The 15,060-nt window shown below is 41.2% G+C and overlaps 1 protein-coding gene across 2 annotated transcripts in view; it reads left to right on the forward strand.

The window, feature by feature from the left end:
* Nucleotides 1–14,751, forward strand: part of TSEN15 (tRNA splicing endonuclease subunit 15) — a 34,870-nt gene extending 20,119 nt beyond the window's left edge. Inside the window, exon 4 of one of the 2 annotated variants that reach the window (XM_038414497.2) lies at nt 7,619–14,751. In XM_038414497.2, coding sequence (XP_038270425.1) covers nt 7,619–7,763 — 145 coding nt within the window. In that variant the 3' untranslated portion in view covers nt 7,764–14,751. Of the gene's footprint in view, nt 1–2,494; nt 3,748–7,618 lie in introns of those variants that run through there. The other variant, XM_043490492.1, reaches the window with a different exon arrangement.
* Nucleotides 14,752–15,060: the final 309 nt, after the last annotated feature.

The following is a 15,060-nucleotide window of genomic DNA, read 5'->3' on the forward strand; positions in this document are numbered from 1 at the left end:
TTCAGTACATCTTCACTCTTGCAGTGCTTCAGGTTCTCCTAGTTTTTCTGTCCCTGGATTTTTCCCATCCCAGTGCTTCTACTGAAATTGAGATCTGTTGCTGGTGAAACCCCAAACCTTAGCAGCCTCTGTTTTAACATTCAATGACTTTTTTCCTCACTTAAAAAAAAAAAAGAAGAAACTTGCAGGATATTTTAGCTCAGCAGACTTCTCACTGTGCTCTCGGCAGCACAAATGCTTGATTGTTCTATAAGCTCTCTTGGGGCTCCAACTGCCTTTCAGTTTTACTAGGCAGTCACTGGCATGAATCCCTTGAAGGTGGCATGTGTAAGGGTATCTGTTGTCGCTGAACCTCTGGATGAACAGGGCTATTCTGGAGCCTCAGGCACCAAGTTAATTATGTATTGTAGTCCACAATTTCATTTTGGCAAGACGGTGTAAAACACTGTAATGATTTTGCTATTGTATATGTGCTTCATTTACAAGACTGCATTCACTAATAAGTGGCGTTTATTAGGACAATGCATGCTTCAGAGCAAAACAGAAGTCATGATCTATGATTCTAACTTCTTCAAAAACCATCACAGGATGTCCCCATCTTGAGTTAAGTTTCTTGGTATTCAAGCCTGATGTTTGAAGTTTTTAATGCTGACATGTCAACAGTGACGACAACAGGCACCAGCTAAAGTTGCTCACAAAGAGCAAAAAATTCAGCTTCCCTCTTGCTGCAGGTTAACCACAGCTCTGTTGGCTTTGAACTTTTAACTACACCTTATTAATATCTGGTAGTGGATTATATTGAGCTTTTTAAAGTTTAAAAATGAGGTTGACAAAAGGTGCTTCTGCAGCTCTATTGGAGAGAAGTGACTGACTTTTACAACTTCTGTCAGACTGTTATGTTAACTTTAATGAGTAGGAATTTCTGTGTTCCTTTGCAACATCTGTCATTATGCAAGTAACTTGTGTGTCCAAAAGTAAGTGAGCTTTATTTTTGGGTGGAGAGTTTGGTCCAAAACAGCCAGGACATCTGAAGGCTGTGAGGCTCAGTGCACGGGGTCTGTTAACTCTTATGTCCTTTGAAGAAGATAACAATGAGAAATAATAGCTGTAGGTAATGACCAGCTATACACAGTGCATGCCATCAGCATTGTACCATTGATACTGATGTATACTTAGTTGATCAGTAAAGATAGAAAGACTGGATATTATAACACACAATCTGCATGATGACTGATGCATGAGGAAGGGGGAATCAGGAATACAGTGGAAATGAAGACAGCCTTTTGGCACTGGTTCAGATTAAAATAGTAGAGTAGTCAACATTCTGGGCCCTGTTGGTCCTGGGGGATGGATCATTTCTTGGGGTACCCAAATAAGCAATGCAGGATTCAGCGCTAAGGAATTAAACCATTAGCTTTAAAGTTTGGGCCCTCGTCTTGAGGAGCTGAGCATCCTCGGTTTCCTTCAGTCTCACTGGGAACAACCTTTTGAGGCTGCTCAGTACTTCACAAGACTGGTCTCTGCTGCTGAGAATGTTGAGAAATGGAGGCAGTTGAAACTGCTCTGATGAGGTAGAGCAGAGAGTAATACTTCAGAATTTAATTTTCCATTCTTCAAGAATTGTTTAATGTTACCAGGCCCTGGAGAGAGATGAGGGTATATCTTGAGCACCCATCAACAATCCTTGGGGAAGGAGTATTTCTGGCTATTAAGTTGGGACTACTGTTTGCTCTTTTCATCAGAGGAGAAGGACATGGGAAATAAGCAAAATGAAAATATGGGAAACAGTTCCTCCCTATGAAGTTACTGGGTGATGTTCTCTGGCCTGTATTGTGCAAAAGGTCTGAATAGGTTATGATAATGGACCGTTCTGGCATTAAAATCTGTGAATCTTCCCTGCTAGGAGTCGAGAATGAACTGGATACAGGTACTGAGCTATGCTTTCAATCCCGTGTGTGGTTTTTCAGGTGAAGTTGGAGGCACATTGGAAGACCTACAGGGGGAAGCCTGCACCACCATAGGCTATGCTGTGGATAATTGAGCTCCTTTATCCCCCATGCTGGCAATATTCTACTTTTCCTAGAAGAAGAGGCCATCTATATACAAGTGGTTTCAGTTAGAGATGTTTATGGGAGCAGAAACTCCTCATATCAGCGAAACCTTAACAGGGGAGGTAGTGGTTTGTCTTTTTCTATTATCTAAGCTGTAGTCACATTCTTTGAATAAGTGGATTAGTTCATACGGCTATCTTTTCATAGGCTCTTAAGTTTATTGAAATGAAGGTTTATTAGCTCTGCCAGATCTGGCAAACAAATATCTAGTAATATTTCAGAAGGCCAAAATGCAGAAAGGACATCTGGAGAGAGGCTGCGTCAGTTTTTGGCATTTCTTTACTTGGGGCCAACGATCCTTTTGAAGTAGAAAATCCTTTTTTGTTGTATCTACATTATTAAAAAAAAATAGTGCAGTGTTTATCAGTCTTTGTTCATTGCAGATCTGATGTACAGTATATTCACAGTGCAAATCCAGATAAACATCTATCGCAGTCTGATTATCTTCCTACCTGCTCTGATGAATGACTACGGCTGAAAAGGAACTTAATAAAAAATGCTGTATGTGATCCCAACAATGATGCCTTGAAGGGAAACAGGAAACACATGCGTCTGCAGACTTCCTGAATTCCAGGGACTTATTTCTTTTAAAAGCTCTCCTCCAGATAATCTCCAACAGTGCTGCATTGCATTACAGTGTATAGCAACTAGATGTATCTTCCACAAGATTCAACAGGCTCCTTTGGCCCTGTCTGCATTAGGAAAACGACCTGTTCCAACGATGGGCCCCCCTGGAGCATCTTAAGCCATGATTGAAATGGTTTGTCTGGTAATATTGATTGTGTTGAAGAATGGCCCAGTTGCTGAAAATGTCATGAAATTGAGCAAAGGGGGTCTTAGACAATCGGTGTGGGGGGTGGGAATGCTAACACTAAGGCCTGTTAGGATGAGGAATATCCTCCCTATGGAGTTGGATGGTGACAGGCCCACGGATTGTCTAATGTAGTTTTAAATGATTCAGACTACCCAAGAATAAACATTAAGGAGCTCCTTCTGTGTTTGGAGCTAAGTAAAGACCACTCCAACCAACAGCACATGCTTCAAACTAGTCCCAGGGCTATTCTTAAAATGAGTATGAGTTTAAATTATATGGGTCTTGAAATTCCTCTTGCAGCCATCTACCACCATCCTGCATAATGTATATTCTCAGGAGGGAGACCACCCTATAAGTCTTGCCGGGATGGTGTTTCTCTCTCTCTCTCTAACAGGACTCCGCGCACTACAAATTATGTTAACCTAAGTTCTGTCAGCATACAGCCATCGCCATAGTTAAATTGCTTTTGCATGTTCACACTACACTCCTTGTGTGGCGGTGTGTGTCCTCACCAGGAGCACTTGTACCACTGTACTGTCAAGTGTGGGCATTGGAGGACGGCTTCTGAAAGCCAATTACAGTTGGTATCTGTGTGACGGGTGGGTCATAGAAACCACCGTGGTACTGCGACCTGATGTCTAAGACTATCTCTAAGCCCATTTTCCCTGGGAGCTTGGAACTTCAGTACCTTGCCCAGTTGTGCCAGACACGCTAGCCTGCTACAAACATAGACCCAGGTCTGAACCACGTCCCCCAAAAGCTGCAGGCTTAACTAAAAATCGCTTAAGAAGTGCTCCTGTCTCCAACATCCAGATACCCAGTTCCCAATGGGATCCAAACCCCAAATAAATCTGTTTTACTCTGTATAAAGCTTATAGAGGCTAAGCTCATAAATTGTTTGCCCTCTATAACACTGATAGAGAGATATGCACAGCTGTTTATTCCCTCAGGTATTAATACTTGCTCTGGGTTAATTAATAAGTAAAAAGTGATTTTATTAAATATAAAAAGTAGGATTTAAGTGGTTTCAAGTGATAACAGACAGAACAAAGTAAATTACCAAGCAAAATAAAACAAAACACACAAGTCTAAGCCTAATACATTAGGAAACTAAATGCAGGTAAATCTCACCCTCAGAGATGTTTCAATAAGCTTTTTTGACAGACTAGACTCTTTCTGAGTCTGGGTCCAGCAATCACTCACACCTCTGTAGTTACTGTCCTTTGTTCCAGTTTTTTTCAGGCATCTCTTGGGGGTGAAGATGCCATCCATTGAACCAGCTGAAGACAAAATGGAGGGACTTCCAGGGCCTTATATAGTCTTTCTCTTGTGGGTGGAAACCCCTCTTCTCCTGTGTAAAATCCTCTCAACAAGATGGAGTTTTGCAGTCACCTGGACAAGTCACATGTTCATGCATGATTCAGTTCTTTACAGGCCGACGCCATTGTTTACATGTTAGTTTGAAGTTTCCTAGGAAAGCTCAGATGTGGATTGGCATCTTCCAAAGTTCATTGTTAGTTAAGTACTCCCAATTACTTGAATAACCCCTTCACACTATGTTGACCAAATCTGTCTTATGTCTTCCTACAGCAAACACTTTTTAAATACAAGCATAGAGCCAACGCTCATAACTTCAGATATAAAAATGATACATGCCTACAAATAGGATGAATATATTCAGTAGATCATAACCTTTGCAAAGATATGTTACATGGCAAATCTAGCGTAAAATATATCCCAGTTATGTCATATTTACACTCATAAGCATATTTCTATAAAGCATTATGGGGTGCAATGTCACAGTCTACACTGTGTTGACCTAACTACATCAACATTGACTGTGTGCCTCTCATGGAGGTGGAGTTATTAAGTTGGCGTAGTGAGGCAGTTATGTTGTCAGGAGCGAAATTTTAGTGTAGACACATAGGTTGATGTAGGCTGCCTTGTGTCCCCCTAACTCTAGTTTAGACTAGGCTTCTGTCTACCTTCTGACCTGCTGTTGAATTCTTAATTGGCAGGGCAGTTTCATGAGTTGTGCACTACTTTTAGGACAAATATCTGCAGCAAAGATGAGAGAATGTGGCACTTGCTGTTATGTGCAAAATTATAATGTTGCAGAAGCCAGGGAGCCCCCATAGTATCCTTCCTTAGTTCTAGAACACTCTTCACTCACTCTCACACACTTTATTATTCAGTGTGCTTCTGTGAAAAGGACACTTGTCACCCCTACTTAAGGCCGTTTGGTGTGTCTTATGGAAAATTGCTCATCACGCTGTGGAAGGCCAGAGAAGAGTAGAAGCCTGTAGTTCTGAAGGTATCGCTTATAGTGGAACTTATTTCCACACTGTTCCAACCCACTTCAAATCATAAATGAGCTGCCTTTGGGTTAAAAAAAAAAAAAAAGAGCAATTCAATCTAGAGTGATGGGCAGATATTTTCTCCCTACATGCTGAACTGTGCTCGAAATCGGCACTTTAGCTGGTGTCCCTGGACCAGTGATGTGCAGCTGCACCACCATGCACCCTGGCAGGGAGATCCCAAACTGAAAGCCACTTGGCAATCAAAATAGTACTGGGGTAGGAGGAGAGCTAATTTAAGGTGTTTTATCTTTAAGCATTTTGGAGGCAGCCCCTTCTGCTCTACACATACAGCATCTCCTTGCTTGCTTGATCTCTGCTTTGTCACCAGCAGCATATATAGTAACATAGGAGTGTGAAAATATAGCTTATGATTGTTTTAATGTCTATGCTGTGTGAAATGGCTGGTAGACCTCCCTTTGCATGACACCTTCTGTGAATGGGGCCCAACTGAAAACCTGCAAGGAAATCTTTGTTTTCTTCTTTAGTGAAACTGAAGTATGACTGATTTCTGCAAAACTCTGAGACTGCTAATAGAGCACTGGGAAGATCATGTGCTTAAAACATCAGTTGGGCTTCCAGGCTGCTGCTTTATTCTCTGCCACTTCCCATTTGATTCCTCTGTGATCCTCTAATTTTTAAAATGGGGTGGAGGAAGATAATTAGAGCTTGAGAACAGGTGCATTGGAAACACTCATTTTGAGCCAGTGTCTGACTTGCAGGATCTACATCTCTTGTGGGGGTGACTCAAAGGTACATCAAGTGATGGGGGGGGAGGGGGCGAGTATGCATACTGTAGGGACAGGTAGGCTCTGTAGCAATATCCTGGACAAACTCTCCACACGAGGCTTATTAGAAAACACAATGGTTTTCAGTGATGGTCGTATACAGATGTTGCCACATCAATCATTTAAGCCAGGGGTTCTCAAACTTTATTGCAAATGGGGTTGACACACACTTTGGGGGTCCTGATCCACAGTTTGAGAACTGCTGATTTAAGCCATTATGCACTCTTACTTGTTACATGTCACCACTCTAACATCCTCAACACTCTTGGACTAAATAGTCTCTCTTAAAACCCTGTATATTTGTGCTGTGTTTTTTGGATCCTAAATTTATCTTCCTTTTTTTTTTTTTTTTTTTTTTTGTTGGGGACCCTTGATTCAATTAGTAGACAAGTAAATAGTCGACATATTATTCCTAAAATGAACTGAGATGGAAGCATTTCTTCTCTGTATTGTCCTGGATTTAAAAAATAGGAAGCAGGAAAGTAGTTTTCAGCGAGTGTTAGTTAACTATTTGTCTTCCTCTCCCTGAAAGCTACCTTTGAGGATAATAGACTGGGTTGGGTGGCAGGAGATCTTACTTCATTTTCTGGCTCTGTCACAGACTCACTCAATTTCTCTGTGCTTCAGTTCATCCATGTGCAAGATGGAGATAATGCTCCATTTAATACTTCGTCCATCTCATCTATTTAGATTGAAGCTTTTCAGTTCAGGGGCTGTCTTGTGTGTGTACCATGTCTGGCACAATTTGGCCCCCAATTTTGGATGGGGCCCCTTGGGGCTACCATACTATAAATGGTTAATAAGGTGGGGCAATGTAGTCAGCTGTATATACTGTACTGTATATAAGGTGAGTGCCATACCTGTTAATATTTGACAATTCAGTTCCAGCAGGGTCTGTGCAACTGGAGAATTTTAAAATCAAAACGAAGGCTAACTTTTTCTCAGACATTTAAATGCATTTCGTTAACTCCAGAAATATAACCCTTAACAGGGCTGACTAGTGGGACTGGATCATAGGACTTTGTCGCTTACCGTGAACTAATGCTAATCATGGTGTTGAACATGCGTGTGTAGTGAAGGCAAATAGTCGTGCTTTACAGCATAAAAATGACTGTTTATAATGGATCATGGCTCTAGTAACTTTAAGGATAAGTTAAATGAAATACTATAGGCTCTGAAAGCTTTGTAAAGAGAAAAGCGTAAACACAGCTGGTGAAAGAGAGAGCGCTATGTTGAAAATGTAATACTTTGTTCCCACTGTTCCTCTTTTCTGTTCTCTTAGCTTTCAGCTTTTTGCTGCAGGGAGAAATGGGTTCTCTAAGCAGGATGGTGGTATAGATTAGGCAATGAGCAGTATTGACACTGCAGTACATCTGTGGGAAGGTCTTTTAAAGGTAGAGAATTCACCAGACAGCAGAAGTGTTCACGATTTACTGCTGGATGTCCTCAACCCTATACATCCTGGGAAATAAGTGATATTGCAGTTTTAGCTTGATGCTATGTTGAAATGATTGTGAATAGATTCCTAACTGACTGTCTTTCTTTCAGGCTCAGAGAGATCATGAAGAAAGCATGTATTCCACAAGATGAAACAGATTCCCCACTGTCTGTTATCCTGGCTATAGTTGAGTCAGATTCCACAGTAGTCTATTATAAGCTGACAGATCGGTTTCATAATGCCAGACCCTCCTGATGATACTGAAGACATGGACAATAACAGTGGAGAAAGAAAAGAAGGAAACTTTTGAGATGACTTTAAGACAAAGATGAACTGTTTCTGGCCCCTTATTTTCAAATCTAAACAAAGTCAGTAATTTGTGTATGTAAATTAGAAAGTACAATGGCTAACTGCTGCATGAAAAATCTTCACTTGCTCTGCAGAACTCGGGACTATTCTGCAGCATGCCTCAAAGTAAAATGGTTTGTAACATGTTTCAAGGCCTGACTTTTGTAACAAGGCAAGTTACTCCTTCCTCCTGTCTTTGTTGGGGGGAGCAGAAGTGTTCAAAACTGTCCCCTTCTTCACACACACTCCTACTCTTGTGGGAATGTAACAGACTTAACAGTCAGACCTATGGCATAATTTTAAAGGTAAAATTGAAATAAATAAGCTGTTCTTTAGTGTAGTGTGGTTGGAGTAAAGGTCTTCAAACATACACTTCTGCGTAAGTTAAAAAGGCAGTAGTTTGTCCTACTCATGGCACCAAGATCATTTAAAATATAAATTTCACCTACTCCTTCACTTTTGGGTCTCTTACTGCTATATGTAGAGCAAAATAGAGTAGGTTTTGTCCAGGAATATTTTCTTTTCGTTTAAACGTTTTACAACTGGAAAAATGACATGACTATGATAATTCCCAAGGCTACTAGAAAGAGGCATGGTCCAGTGATTAAAGCCCAAGACAGTGGTTCTCAACCTGCGGCCCGTGGGCTGCTTGTGACCCAGTCAGCACACAGCTGCAGCCCATGTGACATCTTCAGGGCATACAGATAGTACTGGATGCGGCCCACAGTGATAACTAGGTTGAGAACCACTGGCCCAAGATAAGGTTCAGCCACTCGTGCAATGTAACCCTAGTGGCCAGTCACTAAGGTCCAATCTACGTAAGCAAATGTACATGTCAGTAGATACTTGGAGGACTAGCTTATTATACCACAAAGTTAAACACTGTTTGTTACCCATGTGAATGAAAACGGGAGGGGAAGCAGGATGAAGATCCAGGGTTCAGTAACGTGGTGTTAACTGTGTCCAGCCCTATCTATACAGTCCAAGAACAAACCATTTGATGAAAAATTCAGAGACCTCTTGTGTTATAACATGATCTCTCAACATAGTAAATTTTTGTGTGTGAAGGGCTCCTTATTCTCTTGCCTCAGTTACCCCATTTTAAATATGGGTTCTATTACCTATTTTTAATTGGCTAATCTTTAGAGTCTTTTGAAACTGAAGACAATGCCTAGGAGCTACTAATTACACATTTTTTTCTATACCACATAGACTGCTGCAGCTGATGTACCAATTTGTGCACCAGTCAGCCACTCTCAACACAGTCTGACCATTACCTCCTGGGGGTAGGGACCATGTCCTTCTATGTGTTTAAACAGCACCTAGTACAATAGGGCCCCTAATGTGAGTGTAACCCACATTATTTCTCTCTCCAATGTAGCCTCTATGAGTTAAACTAGTTGCCTGAATGATATTTCATCTGGTTATAGGGGAAGGGGAACAAAGTTTAAATTGTTGGTGGTACTGCCATGGGAATTTTCCATGCTTTCATTCAATAGTTTTCTTTAAGTTTAACTTTAACTTGGAATTTTTGGCTTTCTAATGTAAGTTCCATATCTCAGAAATGGCTTTTAAAGTACATGTAAAAATTCACCTAGGGTCAAGGATCACATATGGAAAATTTCAAGCAAAAGGCCTATTTTTGTTCGGTTCAGGAACAGAGGAGGATCCAATTTCAGGCTCAGAATGAAATGATAGTTAAAATCTTTAGTCGCTCCTCGATAGGACAGACTAGAAATCCTTGGTGATTTCAGAGTTAAAGATTTTTAGTTTCATGTAGTCAAACAGGCTGGGACAGCAGCGTCTAGTGAGAAAAGCAGGTGGCAATATGTACAGTATGATACTAGCCCTGCCTTCACCAAGGTCTTGCTGTGCGACCCTGGGCACTGCAGTTAGGTCCCAATTTAGCAAAGCACTTAAACAGGTGCTGAAGCCCTACTGAAGTCAATGGGACTTAGGTGCACTTCAGCACATGCTCTGCTGTGTAGAGATAGACTTAAGTACATGCTTAAGTCCTTAATTGAATAAGAGCCTTAAACTCTGCAACTCCAACTTCTAAAATGGAGCTACTACTACTTGTCTGTCTATCCAAGATACCTGTATATTGTACAGTATCAGAGCACCTCACAATCTTTAATGTAAACCTTGGCTATAAAGTGGTACTAAGTGCAAATATAAATTTAATCCTGTCCCTGGTTGTAATATCCATCACTTATGTGCATTCTTACTACACAGCGTTTTAGGGCCAGATCCTCATAAGGTGGAAATCAATGTAATTCCATTGGCGTTACTGGAGTTACAGCAATTTAGAGCAGCTTCCTGTAGCACATGAATACCTACTTCTCATACTTAAAGGTTTGCTCCTTTGCTATTAACCATTGCCTGTTTCAAACTGAATTAGGAGGATGGGATAAAACAGATGGGTAAGTGTCCTGATCTGTTTGGGTAACTGAACAGAGCGCATAGCCAGGCAATGTGTCTGGGGATTATATTATGTGCCTTTACGTACGTTTTCACACACACAAACAAAATGGTTGCTTTTTATACAGTCTCTTCTGACCTCTCCTTACAGAAAAGCTCCTGTGTTTAGTCATGTGGAAATTGAGAGAGAAGAATTTCTATCATTCTAAAGCTTGCTCCGCTCATGAGGAAAAAGCAATCTGTCTCTTTTTGGACTGAAGCCATAATGCCTTAAAAGGTAGCTCTGTATTGATTCCTGATATGCTGAATCTGGCCATGACACCCATATTTTATGAACTCTGCTGTTTAGTCCATAAAGTACATCTCACACTTCATTTGGCTACATACCACCAGCTAAACTGCCCTCATATAAGCAGTAAAATACTTAAACCCCAGTGTAGGTATGTACTGAAAAAAAGTTTTAGTTTTATGTAAAGAAGCTTGTAAAATACTCTATACAATGCAGAATTTATACTTGTGCTGTATGCTACTAATGCCATAGCAATTTCTCTTGCCTTTGCCCTGCTCTCAGGGAAGCATTTGTATTTTGTTGTTTGCTGCAGAACTGATACATTAGCATGACTTTTTTTCTTTAGCTAAAAATTATTAAACGAAGCATAATTCTTTCTGTATATAGAAAAGTACCCAGCTCCAGAAATTGACTTAGAGCAACAAACTGTATTTCTTTGACCTCAGTAGTTACTACCCCCCACCACCAAAAAAATCAAAACCAAAAGATGTTTCATGTCTGTTAAAGCATGACTGTAGAGGTCTTTATCCAGACTCTCTATATAGAGCTTGCTTTTGCATTTCCGAGTTAATGGGTTTTTTTCTTAAACATCGCTGTACTTTCCATTCTCCATATAACAGTTAAAGCAGGGGTGGGGAATCTCCGGCCTGTGGTCTGGATCCAGCCCACTGCTTCATTTCATCCAGCCTGCAGCAAGTCTCCGCGCCTCAGGCCAGAAGCCCTGGCATGCGCTGCCCCTCCCCCCCCCCGCAGGGCTGGAGCCGCAAGTGCTGGGTTGCCAGAAGTCAGGTCAGCTCCTGGCATGGCCCTGCAGCCCCCAGCACCAGCTCCACAGCTCCCATTGGCCCAGAATGGTGGCCAATGGGAGCTGCATGCACAGGCAGCACATGCCGCACACAGCCCCTTGGCCTCTGCCTAGGGGTTGGACATGGCGGCCGCTTTTGGGAGCAGTGCAGAGCCGCATCAGGCAGGGAGCCTGCCTTAGCCCCACTGCACCCCCCAAACGGTAGCCACCTGAGGTAAGTACCACCCAGCCGGAGCCTGCACCCTGAACCCCCCCTGCCCAAAGTCAGAACCCCCTCCTGCACCCTAACTCCCATACCCCAACCCCCTGCCCCAGCCCCCTCCCGCACCCAAACCGTCTCCTGGAACTCATATCCTGAACCTCCTGCACCCCAACCCCCAGCCCTGAACCCACTCCCACACTCCAAACCCCTTGACCCCAGCCTGGAGCCTTCTCCTGCACCCCAAACTCCTGTCCCCAGCCCCACACCAGAGCCTGCATCCCCAGCCAGAGCCCTCATCTGCACCCCAACCCTCTGCTCCAGACTGTAGTCCTCTCTTGCGCCCTGAACCCCTCCTTTCTGTCCCCACCCTTGAGCCTAGGGGAAACCCGGAGCCTCTGAACCCCCATCCTGCGGGGCTTTATGTGGCCTGCGACCGATTTTTTTTCTGTGGGTCAGTGGCCCCTGATAGAAAAAAAAAGTTCCCCAACCCTGGCTTAAAGGTAAGCAAAGGGTCATTTAGAAAAAAATAAGTTTAGATCCTTATTTGGTTTAGCGCCACTGAAAGTCTATCTGCATTGATGTCATATGCAGCCCCATTGCAGACCTGGACCCCATTGGTACTGTACCAATACAGAATGACAAGACTGCCCCTCAAACAGCATTGACTGACAGTTGCTGAGGATCAGGCCATTAGTATTTTAAAGTCCCAAAACATTGTTTATACATGCTGCATTAAAATGTTTCATTACTTGCTTTACTGTAAGTGAGAGAATATCTATAGCTGCACAAGAAACTCTGAACCTTGAGCGCTAGTTTGGGTCAGCAGCTTTTCAAGTTCACCTTTAATAGGCATCAAGATAAGTTTCACAGTCTACACCTTGCTCTCTTAAAAACTACTTTTATAGACTAAGTACAGTTTAACCAGCTACTTTTAATGTATAGAGATGTTCTGGAGCAAAAGTACACTTTTTCACTAAATTATTGTATCAATTCATGCCTCTCTTCAGGGGGATGTGTGTATTCAGGCCTACTCAGAACTGTGAGATGTTATAATTTTTCTTCAGGTTTGTCATTGTAATCAGATGTCCATTAATGTAAGTATCGATTCTGGTTTAGGGAGTGTCTGGTTCTTTCAGGAGTTGTTGGCTTCACCTCCCAAATTGTGTACTTTACATGACTATGGAATGCAGCTGTCTTGTGTACAGCAACTTATGTGAAAATGCTATTTGTTTTCTACAATGGCTGTCTAGCAAGTAAAAAAATCATGATTAATTGTGCGATTAAAATTAATTGTGATTAATTGCACTGTTAAACAATAATAGAATACCATTTAAATATTTCTGGATATTTTCTACATTTTCAAATATACTGATTTCAATTATAACAGAATACAAAGTGTACAGTGCTCACTTTGTATTTATTATTGATTACAAATACTTGCACTGTAAAAAAAAAAAAAAAAATTTTTCAATTCACCTAAGTACTGTACTGCAATCTCTGTATCATGAAAGTTGAATTTACAATTGTAGAATTATGTACAAAAAAAACTGCATTCAAAAATAAAACATCTGTAAATCTTTAGAGACTACAAGTCCATTCAGTCCTATTTCTTGTTCAGCCAATCACACAGACAAACACGTTTGTGTACATTTTCAGGAGATAATGCTGCCTGCTTCTTGTTCACATTGTCACCTGAAAGTGAGAACAGGTGTTCCCATGGCACTGTTGCAGCCGGGTGTCGCAAGATATTTACAAGCCAGATGCGCTAAAGATTCATATGTCTCTTCATGCTTCATCCACCATTCCAGAGGACGTGCGTCCATGCTGACAGATTCTGCTCAATAACGATCCAAAGTAGTGTTCATTTTCATCATCTGAGTCAGATGCCACAAGCTGAAAATTGATTTTCTTTTTTTGGTGGTTTGGATTCTGTAGTTTCCGCATCAGAGTGTTGCTCTTTTAAGACTTCTGAAAGCATGCTCCACACCTCATCCCTCTTAGATTTTGGAATGCACTTAAGATTCTTAAACCTTGGGTCGAGTGTTGTAGCTATCTTTAGAAAGCTCACATTGGTACTTTCTTTGCATTTTGTCAAATATGCAGTGAAAGTGTTCTTAAAATGAACATCTGAGTCATCTGAGACTACTATAACATGAGATATATGGCAGAATATGGGTAAAATAGAGCCAGAGACATACAATTCTCCCCCAAGGAATTCAGTCACAAATTTAATTAACACATTTTTTAACGAGCATCATGAGCAGGAAGCATGTCCTCTGGAATGGTGGCCGAAGCTTGAAGGGGCACACGAATGTTTAGCATATCTGGTATGTAAATACCTTGCAGTGCCAACTACAAAAGTCCCTTGCAAATGCCTGTTCTCACTTTCTGGTGACATTGTAAATAAGTGAGCAGTATTATCTCCTATAAATGTAAATAAAAAAACAAAAAAAAAAAAAAAAAAAAAAAAAAAAAAACCTGTTTGTCTTAGCGATTGGTTGAACGAGAAAGTAGGACTGAGTGGACTTGTAGGCTCTAAAGTTTTGCATTGTTTGTTTTTGAGTGCACTTATGTAACAAAAATCTACATTTGTAATTTTCACTTTCACGATATAAGTACTGTAGTGCAATCTCTTTATGAGGTGAATTGAAGAATATTATTTTGATTACAAATATTTGCACTGTAAAAATGATAATCAAAAATAAAATAAAGTGAGCAGTGTATACTTTGTATTCTGTATTGTAACTGAAATCAATTATTTGATAATACAGAAAAACATCCAAAATATTTAATAAATTTCAATTGGTATTCTATTCTTTAACAATGCGATTAAAACTGCAATTAATCACGGTTAATTTATTTAATCACAGTCAATTTTTTGGGGTTAATTGTGTGAGTTAACTGCAATTAATAGACAGCCCTATTTTTCTACCTTTTTATTTAAATGCACAGCGGGGCTGCACTTGCTACATGTGGTTGAGAAATATGCCCTGGAGCAGACAGCAAGCTGCCTAACAACTACACAATCTCTTCTAAATGCTGAGCAAGCAAAAATGTTTGCATGTGGATTTGTAATTTGTGCTGCTCCACGTGAAGTCACCAAAGTGTAATGCCTTGGTCTATGTGTGTATATATCATGTGCATAATGTCAAGACTCAAAGTTATAAGGATATAATGACTCAAGGGACACCCTCCTATGATTCTATGGAATAGGAGGCTCCGGACTGGCCAATCCAGTTGTAAAGGGGAGCCAACTGTTCCTGTGTATAGGGAAGGAAATATCCTATGGTGCATGTTTTAAGATAGTCAAAGCTAGAATCACTAAGTGCATGGGCTTTCCATGAGCATCAATAGGAGATGGACTCAGGCACTGGTGGGGCTTCCGTGGTTAGATGAGTTTGGTTTAGACTTAGGGGCAACTCCTGGCCTTGCCTCATCACCACAGAAGGTCCCAGGTGGTGAAGCAGTGTGGAGCAGGATTGCAGGG

Source organism: Dermochelys coriacea, chromosome 8 (assembly GCF_009764565.3).
Source record: "Dermochelys coriacea isolate rDerCor1 chromosome 8, rDerCor1.pri.v4, whole genome shotgun sequence".
Taxonomy (NCBI): domain Eukaryota; kingdom Metazoa; phylum Chordata; order Testudines; family Dermochelyidae; genus Dermochelys; species Dermochelys coriacea.